This window comes from Medicago truncatula, chromosome 8 (genome assembly GCF_003473485.1).
Source record: "Medicago truncatula cultivar Jemalong A17 chromosome 8, MtrunA17r5.0-ANR, whole genome shotgun sequence".
Taxonomy (NCBI): Eukaryota; Viridiplantae; Streptophyta; class Magnoliopsida; order Fabales; family Fabaceae; genus Medicago; species Medicago truncatula.
The window spans coordinates 25,564,207-25,575,291 of NC_053049.1; the positions used below are offsets into that span (position 1 = coordinate 25,564,207).

General features: G+C 35.0%; 1 protein-coding gene across 2 annotated transcripts; it reads right to left on the reverse strand.

The window, feature by feature from the left end:
- Nucleotides 1-6,770: 6,770 nt before the first annotated feature.
- LOC25502607 (G-type lectin S-receptor-like serine/threonine-protein kinase At4g27290) lies at nucleotides 6,771-10,446 on the reverse strand. Of its 2 annotated transcripts, XM_013590155.3 has the most exons (7): nucleotides 8,964-10,441; nucleotides 8,585-8,701; nucleotides 8,263-8,435; nucleotides 7,972-8,182; nucleotides 7,638-7,875; nucleotides 7,399-7,549; nucleotides 6,771-7,306 (listed from the first exon to the last, which is right to left on the reverse strand). In XM_013590155.3, exons 1-7 carry the CDS (start codon nucleotides 10,333-10,335, stop codon nucleotides 7,022-7,024), a joined length of 2,547 nt encoding a protein of 848 aa, XP_013445609.2. In that variant the 5' UTR covers nucleotides 10,336-10,441; the 3' UTR covers nucleotides 6,771-7,021. The 2 variants fall into 2 exon arrangements, with proteins under 2 accessions (XP_013445609.2, XP_024627483.2); XM_024771715.2 differs by lacking the exon at nucleotides 6,771-7,306 and having other exon boundaries at nucleotides 7,398-7,532; nucleotides 8,964-10,446.
- Between the last annotated feature and the right edge of the window lie 639 nt (nucleotides 10,447-11,085).

Here is an 11,085-nt window from a genome sequence, read left to right on the forward strand (position 1 = left end):
CTTTGGTTGATTTGAATTCCCAGAAAGAATTTCAATTCTCCCATCATACTCATTTCAAATTCATCCTGCATTAACTTAGAAAATTCTTTGCAAAGAGATGCATTAGTAGAACCAAATATTATATCATCAACATATATTTGCACAATCAAAATATCTTTCTTAAGAGTCTTTCTGAAGAGTGTTGTGTCAACTTGTCCTCTTTCAAAATCATTTTTAATTAAGAAATTACTTAGTCTATCATACCAAGCTCTGGGAGCTTGTTTCAAGCCATATAGTGATTTCTTAAGTTTATAAACATGGTCAGGATGCTTAAGATCCTCAAACCCAGGAGGTTGTTTAACATACACTTCTTCTTCAATGACTCCATTAAGAAAGGCACTTTTGACATCCATTTGATATAATATTATGCCATGATTAATTGCGTAGGATAGAAGTAACCTGATTGCTTCCAATCTTGCAACTGGAGCAAATGTTTCAGTGTAATCAATGCCTTCTTGTTGACTGTAGCCTTGAGCAACAAGTCTGGCTTTGTTTCTGGTTACTTCTCCTTGTTCATTCAGCTTGTTTCTGAATACCCATTTTGTTCCAATAATGTTCTTCTGAGAAGGTTTGGGTACCAGATCCCACACATCATTCCTTTGGAATTGATTTAGCTCTTCTTGCATAGCTAATATCCATCCATCATCTGAGAGAGCTTCTTCAACAGTTTTAGGCTCAATTATTGAAAGCAGTCCTATCAATGATTCTTCTTGTCTAAAATGTGATCTTGTTCTTCTAGGACTTTCTTTGCTTCCAATGATTAGCTCCTCAGGATGTGAAGATTTGTGCTTGAATTTAGGTTGAATAACCTGCTGAGTGTTATCTTGAAAGTCCTCAGAAGCAATTTCATTCTGTGCTATTGGGCTAGGTTCTGCTTCTGAATTAGACTCAGCTTCTGGAGTGATTTCAGCTTCTGGACTAGATTCAACTTCTGTATACTTTTCAGAATCAGAAGGTTGATCAGATTCTGATGCATCTTCAGAATCAGTTGTTCCTGCATTACTTTCACTTTGCTCTGAAGTTTTACTTCCAGGCTCTCTATCATCAAATTTTACATGCATAGATTCTTCAACACATTGTGTTTCTGAATTATACACTCTGTATGCCTTTGACCTTTCAGAGTAACCTAAAAAGATTCCTCTTTGAGCCTTGGCATCAAATTTCTTCAGATAGTCTTTAGTGTTTAAGATGTAACAAGTACATCCAAACTGATGAAAGTAAGAGATATTGGGTCTTCTTCCTTTAAAGAGTTCATATGCTGTTTTCTCCAACATAGGTCTGATATAGATCCTATTTTGAATATAACATGAAGTATTGACTGCTTCTGCCCAAAAATGTTTAGCTAAATTGTTTTCATGGATCATGGTTCTGGCCATTTCTTGTAAGGTTCTGTTCTTTCTTTCTACAACCCCATTTTGTTGTGGAGTTCTAGGAGAAGAAAACTCATGGAGAATCCCATGTTTTTCACAAAAAAGTTCAAATGGCTCATTTTCAAATTCTCCACCATGATCACTTCTGACTTTCAAAATTTTCAATTCTTTTTCAGATTGTATTTGAGTGCAGAAGCTGCTAAACACTTCACATGCATAGTCTTTACTTTTAATGAATTTTACCCAAGTCCATCTGCTGTAATCATCAACAATGACTAATCCGTATTTACTTCCATATAAAGATGCAGTGTTAACTGGACCAAAAAGATCAATATGGAGTAATTCTAAGGGTCTGGAGGTTGATATAATGTCCTTAGATTTGAAAGAACTTTTCACAATTTTCCCTTTCTGACATGCACCACAAAGTGCATCTGAATGATAATCAATGTTAGGCAATCCTTTGACCAGTTGTAACTTGCTAATTTTAGAAATTAATCTCCAATTAGCATGTCCCAACCTTTTATGCCATACCCATTTTTTATCATTCATTGACAGAAGGCAAACTACCTTCTGATCAGCCAGATCAGAGAAATTTATTTTATAGACATTCTCAACTCTCTTTCCCTTGAATGTAATGGATTTGTCATCCTTGTTGACTAGTGTGCAGTTGGTCTTACTGAACGTTACATCATACCCATTGTCACAAAATTGACTAATGCTCAATAGGTTATGCTTCAGACCATCTACTAGCCACACATTATTAATTGAGATGGAGGAATTACCAATAGTACCTGTACCAATGATCTTTCCAGTTTGGTTGCCACCAAACTTCACTTCTCCTCCATCTTTCATTGTAAGGGTAAGGAACAAAGCTTTCTCTCCAGTCATGTGCCTTGAACATCCGCTGTCTAGGTACCATGACCTTTGTTTCTCTCTTGCCCTTAAGCACACCTGCATTTTTGGACAATTCAGATTTAGGTACCCATATCTTTATGGGTCCTTTTGGGTTAGTTTTGGAGGTTTTACTTTTCCTCCCTTGTACCTTAGGGTGAATGCTGAGTGGCTTCTGATCATTCAATACTTTAGGTTTGACACCTTTTGGTATTGTTTTCTCAGAGGCAGTAGCTGCTTTGTTCTTCTGATCCTTTTGTTTTGGGATTTTAGATTCTGGTTTAATCAGATTCTGATGAACAGTTTCTGATCTTTTCAGAATTGTAATCTTTTGACTCTTAGGAACAGATTTTGTCATTACCTTGATCTTAAGGTTTTCTGGCTTTGATGTGATCTTAGCCTGTGAACCAGAAGCTTCAGGTTTTGACTGAACAGCAGTTTTAGCATTTGTACCTTCAGGCACAAAGGTGGATTTCAATCCATCCTTAATACAATCACAGTAGCTCTTGAGACTGTATTCTTTGGATTTCTCCTCAGAATATCCAATCCCTTTGCCTTTGTTCTTGTATGTGCTGTAGATCATAGAAGCAACTTTGCTTCTGTCTATTCCAGCCATAATAAAATCATCCAAGGCAATCTCATGTTTATTGCCTGAACCTTTATCACATTTTTCTTGTAGCTTCTGACAAAGACTCTTGAGTCTATCTTCATATGTTGTTGATATGAGGTTAAACCCTTTGAGTTCTTCTTCAGAAGCTTTCAGTTCCAATAGAGTTGATTTTTGTTGTTTCATCAAATCAACATATTTTTCTTTTAAATCTGTCAACTCATTGGTTCTGTGTTCAAACAGTGATAAAAGTTCTTTTAGAGAATCAACAAGTTCTTGTCTAGGAATTTTGGAATATACCTCATTTTCATCTTCTGAATCTGATTCAGCTTCTGATACTGCTTCTGATGATACTGTTGCCACTAACCCAACGGCTGCCTTAGCATCATCATCAGCTTCTTCTTTATCAGAACCAGATTCACTATCCAAATCTTCCCAGGTCGCCATCAAACTCTTTTTGATTTGCTTTCTGAATTTACTGGAGTTGAAGCTTGATTTCTTGGATTTGCCTTTAAACTTCTCCTTCTGAAGATCAGGGCAATCAGCAATGAAATGACCAGGCTTCTTACAATTGAAGCATCCCTTCTGATCTTCTTTCTTGAAGTTCTTGTAGCTACCTCTCTTGCTCAAAAATTTCTTCTGCTTCCTTGCCAGATACTCAAGCTTGTTGGACAGCATAGCCATCTTTACAGATTGATCTTCATCAGAATCTCCATCAGGTGATTCTTCTTCAGATTCACTGGCTTTGTAGGCTTTGGAAGACTTTGAGGTCTTTCCTTTAGATGGTAAAGCAATGGATTTACTCTTCTTAGAGGTTTCATGCTCATTTAAACTCATTTCATGCACTTTGAGTGAACTAACAAGATCTTCAACACTTAAAGTATTTAGATCCTTAGCTTCCTCAATAGCAGTTACTTTGGGTCTCCATCTTGAAGGTAAGCTTCTCAAAATCTTACTAACATGATCAGAGGCAACATAGCTTTTCTTCAGTATTTGCAATCCAGAAACTAAAGTTTGAAATCTTGAGTACATTTCTTCTATACTCTCATCATCCTTCATTCTGAAAAGTTCATACTGATGAACTAGCATCAAAGCTTTAGCCTCTTTTACTTTCTTGCTGCCTTCAAAGTTTGCACAAAGAGAAGCAAACATAGCTTTCGCAGTAGATTTGTCACTCATTTTCATGTATTCGGTGCGAGGTATAGAAGCCACAATGATTCCTCTTATCTTGTGGTGTTTCTTATAAAGCTTCTTCTGAGCAGGAGTATGTATTCTTCTGTCTATAGCAGCTCCTTCTTCATCCAAATCCAGATCATCAACTCCATCTTCCAGTATATCCCATAGCTCTTCATCCAATCCCATGATAAAGCTGTACATATTAGTTTTCCACCATGAAAACTCTTCTGGATCTCCATTAAACTTTGGAGCTTTTCCAGAGTCTGTTTTCTTGTCAGCAGTATCATAGTCATGCTTGACACTTGTGTATTTTGTAGTAGTTGATTCCTCATCTCCAGACATGTTTTTCTAATAGATCTTGAACTGTAACACGGTTAAGTGCTGTGATAACAGAGCAAGCTCTGATACCAATTGAAGGTGAGAAAAACACAAGAAGGGGGGGGTTGAATTGTGTTTTCTTTTTCTGTCTAGAAAATTCTTCTTCTGATAAAACTTCAGAAGCAGTTTGAGAGTGCTTCTGATGAAATGATCAGAATCAGATATGCAGCGGAAAGAACAGAGCAGAGAAAAGAAAGACAAAGACACAAGCAGTTATCCTGGTTCCTTCCACAACACGGAAGTAGTCCAGTCCCCCTTGCACTTCCAAGGAGATTTCACTATAATCACAAGATTACAACTGCTCAATACTTTCAAAGTATGAGACTTCACAAAACTATGCTCAAGCACACACGCAAGAGTCTTCCAATGCTCAAGCACTAAGCAAGAGACTTCTAATGCTCAAGCACGCAGGCAAGAGACTTCTAATCAAACAAAAATACAGAGAATTGAGTTTGAATTGAACACTTGATATACAATCAGTGGTGTTCACAATACAATACAGAAAAGACTCTAGACTTTGAATTTCTAAGATGTATCAAATCAGTGCAGAAATTCAGTGTGCTTTTGTAGTATCAAATTGACAGAGTTTTGGCGCTTTTGAACTTATGTATATCTCTATCTTATCTTCAAGTCTTCACTCCTTTATATAGAGGCGTGAAAGAGACGTTGAGATAATCAGCACGTCTAAAGAGTCGTTTGAAATCCTTTGATTATCCACCAGTGATCCTTTGCCTGATTTGTGTGTAGTCCTTTGAAGAATAAACTTCAAATTCATTCCCATCTTGAGTTGTACAAATTCTGCAGGCATGGCTGTTGTTTTGTCTTGTAGCGTAGACAGAAAACAGAGTAGTGGAGGTAGTGGTTGTACACTTGTACTTTGTCAACTCTATTAAAGAGAGACAAGTGCTCAGTGCTTTCCATATATCCGTTGATACCTCCCTTTCAATTCATCGTTCTTCTTTGATAAGACTGAATTGAGAATCAGCAACTTTGAATCTTCAGTTTGATTAAAGGATCAAATGTAGCTTCTGGTGAAAATATTGCTTCTGATGAAAACTTTTGCTTCTGATGACTTTCTGCTTCTGATGACTTTCTGCTTCTGATGACGTTCTGCTTCTGATGACGTCATCTCTTCAGGAGCAGTTTAGCTTCAGGAGCAGTTTTCTTCAGATGCTCAGAATTTCTTTTTCTTTCCATTGTTCTTCCAAGACCTATTGAAATAACTTGAGTAGCCTTTGGTCCTGTACACTTGAACAATTATTAGTAATAACCAATTGACAATTTTTAATACCTTGTTATCATCAAAACTTAATAAGGTTCTTTGTGAAACACATTTTGTTCCAACATAAGGTTCTCTCCAAAAAAAACTAGAATTTTTTACCAAAACATGAATATTTATATTTTTTGTGGTAAAAAATTCATATTTAATTTATGTTTTATTAAAAAAAATAAAAAAAAAATTTGGGAGTGATTTTGAAAATATTTCATACATTTCTGCACAATTTCATTAAAAAAATACAAAAATTTACTTAAAATTAGGGGCCAAAAGTAGTGATTGAAAATTTTATAGGGACTAAAATTTTAGAAGGATTGAAACAAAAAGTTGATATATTTATTGGGAGCAAAAACATATTTCACACAATTTAATTGTGAAGAAGTGGGGTGTCCAGGGTTCGAACCCCGGCCCCTACATATAATATACAATATCTCTACCAACTGAGTTAAGCTCACGGGATGTAAACATATTTAACCCTACAAATAATGGATGTTCAAATATAATATGTTTTTTTAATGGTTTTAACATCTTATAAGTATATGTAAACACACATGATGTAAACACGCTTTCATTGCTAACAAGTTTACAATCAATAGTTCATTTCTTCTTCTCTCTCGATTTCTAAATTCTCTCTTTGAAAACGGATAACTTGCAGTACAAGTTATCATTACCGCGCTATCATGTTGCACTACTAACAAAGGATCATGTATCGTCCTATCAATGGCGACATAAATGTGGTTAAACCAAACTGTCATATGGAGAAACTTTGGTTTTGGTAAATTCAAAGATTTCAATCATATCAATATCAGATGTAAGATTTAACATTTCAACCATGCTTGGTGAATTTTTCTGTATATGCTATGTACTATATAACTGTTCAACATGAATAACGCTCACACAACTCGTGTGTTTGCAACAAGTTTCTCATAGATCTTACCTTAAAAAGTGTAAAGTATTCTTCATATACTTTGTACACCAGTGTTACATATATATTGAATCTCTTGTAAGTTTTATGGTCTAGAGATGTTCCGAGTTTCTGATAAACTAGTGGATTACCGGAATCAATTACCAACAGATAGCAACCATTCAGACACAATTTCAATCTCATTTCTAGTGCAACATATGGAAAGGATAAAATACTATAAACCCTATAATATAAAGTGGAACCGTATATGCTATACAAAGGTATTCACAACAAGTTCTGTACATGTTCAAGTATCAAATCAGCATTAATCATTGGATGCTATATTAGTCTAAACATTAATTGGTTTGAAACTTCATATTTTATCTTGCCTCAAAAGTTGTAATTGACATCTCATTTGAAGTTGGCGATATCGTTTTAGGTAAGCCCCTTCCAGTATAAAATCCCGGAGCTTTCGGCTGAGACAATAATTTCTCACCATTCAACATAAGAATTACAGATGACATGTCTGGTCTATCTCCCGGTTTTTCTTGTACGCACAACAACCCAACATGCATATATCGTAAGAGTTCTGAATAATTGATTGTTTCAAGTAAGTGCATATCAACTAGATCCATTGCCATGTTTTCAATCCAGAGTCTCCATGCCTATGGAAATGAAATTTTCAGAAGTCACTTACTTTGAATCTATTATGATTTGACACAATTCAAATAGGTAAATGTAAATTGATTGCACTTACATGGCCAAGAAGGTTGAGAGAGTGTTCTGGATCATAAAACACCTTAATCTTTTTCCCGCTTATTATCTCCAATACTATTACTCCGAAACTAAACACATCTGATTTCATGGAGTAACGACCATGCACGGCATACTCTGGAGGCATGTAGCCACTGAAAGCGTCGATACATAAGGATAAGAAAGTGGAAAAAAATGACTGTATATACGCTCTACGCTGAGTACAAAAAGATGGTAACTTACTATGTTCCAACCAATTTCCTTGTTTTGGCTTCAACTTGATCTCCACAAAATGTCCGAGCTAGGCCGAAGTCTGAGATTTTTGGATTCATAAGGGCGTCTAGTAAGATATTGCTTAACTTTAAATCTCTGTGAATTATTCGAAGTCTGGAGTCTTGGTGAAGATAAAGAAGTCCTCTAGCAACGCCAGCAATAATATGGGAACGCTTCGACCAGTCCAAGAGTTTGCTTCTAGTTTCATCTGGTTAATTTCACTTATATGTTTAGCATACAACTTGCTGTAATGAAAATAAGATAAAGATATTTTAGGGCAAAGTCGAACAACAAAGGCACAAACCGAAGATGAAGTAGTCTAAGCTCCGATTGGGCATGTATTCATAGATCAACAATTTTTCCTCTCTGTGAATACAACAACCGAGAAGCTTCACAAGATTACGGTGCTGAAGCTTTGCAATCAACAAAACTTCATTTTTAAATTCCTCCAACCCTTGATCAGACATTTTTGAGTTCCGTTTTATGGCTACCTCTTTTCCGCCTATCAGGGTACCCTGAAAACCATCATTTAAAACATTTAATGAATCGTATTCTTTTTAAAAATTAACATGTTAATGGAATAAGGCAATATTACCTTATAAACTGGTCCAAATCCACCTTCCCCAAGTTTATTTCTGCTAGAAAAATTACCGGTTGCTTTAACAATGATTGGAAAACTAAATATTGGCAGATCAGGCTCTTCTTTCTTTAACCTAAAATATTTTTTCCGCCATTGAAATGGTGCTAGATGATATACTCTCGGCGCCACTGAAAATGCAAGATGACAATATCAGATATTAATGACTATTACAAACACAAGTATCCATATTTTCTTTCTCTCTATTTTCGCAAACGAAAATATTAGCATATGTACAAATACCAGATCAATTTTAAAACTTTTCAATACATAAGTTTACCTATCTTTATAGATATTATTATGCAAGCACATGTGAGGAATCCTGAAATTATCACGACAACTGTGATCCGTATCAACTGCTGCCTCTGGTTTTTGTTGCTATTAACACTAACATCATCTGACAAATGCAATAAACAATTGATCAATCATCAACTATTTCTACAACTAAAATAAAGTATATAGCAAGTTTCTTAGAAGAAGTATCTATGTAGAGCTAAAGTCACAGTATTTAACTTTTCCAGTTGAGAATAACACTTCACCAGCAATATCAGAATGTTTCTTTAGAAAGTTCTCACTGCAATATCAGAATTTAATAAAGTATATCGGAAAGGAAATGCGAATGAATAACCAAAGAGTAGATGAAAAAAAATCAAATTTACCCAATTCTGAAGAAGGGACTTTGATATAGAGATCTTGTCCCCACTGAGAGAATGTTCTCATGTCAACCAGATCATCAATCCAAAGCAAACAACCACTTCCTCCATTTCGGATATCCGCATTTGTATAAGCCGTACACGAACAGTTTTTCATGCACGCTTTTTGACATTCCAGCAGGCTCATGGTTTTATTGTACCATGATGAAGATGTGTCCGGCAATTTCATTTCTCCGTACTTCAAGAAGCCAGTTGTAGAATTGATATCACAAAAAGACTTAATTTTCGGAACACAACCACTAGACCAATATGATATATTCCACTGTTCGAGAAACTTAGGAACATAACCTTTTAAGCATTCACATTTAGGAACATTTTCGTCCATATTGCATACTGAATTAGCACCACACATTGCATAACTATCACACGAATCTTCCATGCCAGTTTCGATCACTATCCTATCGCTTGTTTCACTTGTCCAAGCTAAAGCATGCAGATTTCCCAAAGGGGAGAGTGCATAAATTTGCACACCAGAGCTATCAATGAGTTCATACCAATGATACACTTCTTTGTCAGTCATGACAAATTCATATCTTTGCTTTTGTTTTAACGGTTGTATTGGATATCCGGTAAAAGTTTGACCATTCCATGATCCTATTCTCAATCTTATCACAGATCCCTTCATAACAACTATTTGAGGATATCCTCTAATGTCAATATTAACCGAATAATCTCCCTTAGCTGGATCATTTGAACTTTTCCACGACGAATAGAACTTGTTTTGACCGGTTACTAAGTTCCATCCAAGCTTCATTCCTGGCAAAAATGTATCACTTGGATAGTCAAAACTCTGCCACAAAATATTGTTTGCCGAATTTTTCAACACAAGATTTCCATCATCCAATAGCTGTGCAGATATTGAATTATTTGCCGGTCTGTTTGATGCATTCGAGGACCAAATGGCATCGTTTTTGCCATTGAGAATCTCAAGAACACCATTTTCATTGATCTTTAAGATTCCTAAATTATCGTGCAGTGGTGTTTCTCTGTTGGCAACCCAAACAACTGTTAAAGGGGTTAAATTTTTGTACCACATACCTAAATATCTTCCTCTAGAATTTCCTGGACTGAAGAAACCGACTTCAAAAGTTCCTTTTGCTGAAACCAAACTCTGGCTATCATGGATAGATTGATTCAGAGATAAAGTGTCAAGTGAAGTGGTTGTTCTCAAGCTGGAAGATAAAAAGAACAAAATGATTAACTTTTTGAAGCTAATATCAACCATTTTATTTGATTCTAGACAGGAAGATGAGTTTAATTTATGGTAGAAGGAAAAAGGATGATCGAATCGATCGTAGGATGGGAATATAGTGGACATGATAAGATTACAAGAATGCTTGATGGTGAAGCCATTTTGTTAATTCTTTCTGCGACTTAGTCACAAATTTGATGTTAACTTCAAATAAATACTACTCCATTCGTTTCAAAATGTCAAAGACTAACGTGAGTATTTATTTTTCTTACGACTAAACTTGTCCGCGAAAAAGTCAGAAAGGATTAAATTGTGTTCAACAAATTAACACTTACCATGGTTGACCAAAGAAAAAAAAACCATAGCTATGAGAAAATAATTCTATGTTAGTCAACTATAGAGACCAAAGAAACTGTCATGTTAGAATTCCAGCCGCCGGGTCTCTATTTCAACGTTAGGTAGGACTTATGAGTATGAAAATATGAGTTTTGCTTTCCTCAAATTATATGTCATCATACCAATTTCAGATACATTAAAAAATGAAATTAATATTGTATTATACAAGAATAATTTATTAATTGTTTTACAAAAAATATATTTTATTAATGATAAGAAAAACAAATTAAACTTGACCAAAAAAAATGAAAAATAAATTAAAAGAATTGAATAAAGATAAATAATACTAGTATAAATAGTATATAACATAGTGGGAAAGTAAGCATTAAAGATTTATTGATGTTAATTTAAAACTGAACCAACTCAATAGAAAAATCGTAAATTAAATCAATTCAATAGAAAATTTATAAATTAAACCAACTCAAATTGTATTTAGTTCGGATATATTCGGACAGTTTATTAATTCAACCACACGATTTA

Excerpts from the sequence above, each read along its gene's own strand:
- LOC25502607 (XM_013590155.3), bottom strand. The coding sequence starts at position 10,335 with ATGTCCACTATATTCCCATCCTACGATCGATTCGATCATCCTTTTTCC. Across the intron at positions 8,183-8,262 it reads GATTTGGACCAGTTTATAAG|GGTACCCTGATAGGCGGAAA; the intron begins GTAATATTGCCT and ends GATGGTTTTCAG. Across the intron at positions 7,307-7,398 it reads CTCTCAACCTTCTTGGCCAT|GCATGGAGACTCTGGATTGA; the intron begins GTAAGTGCAATC and ends TCATTTCCATAG.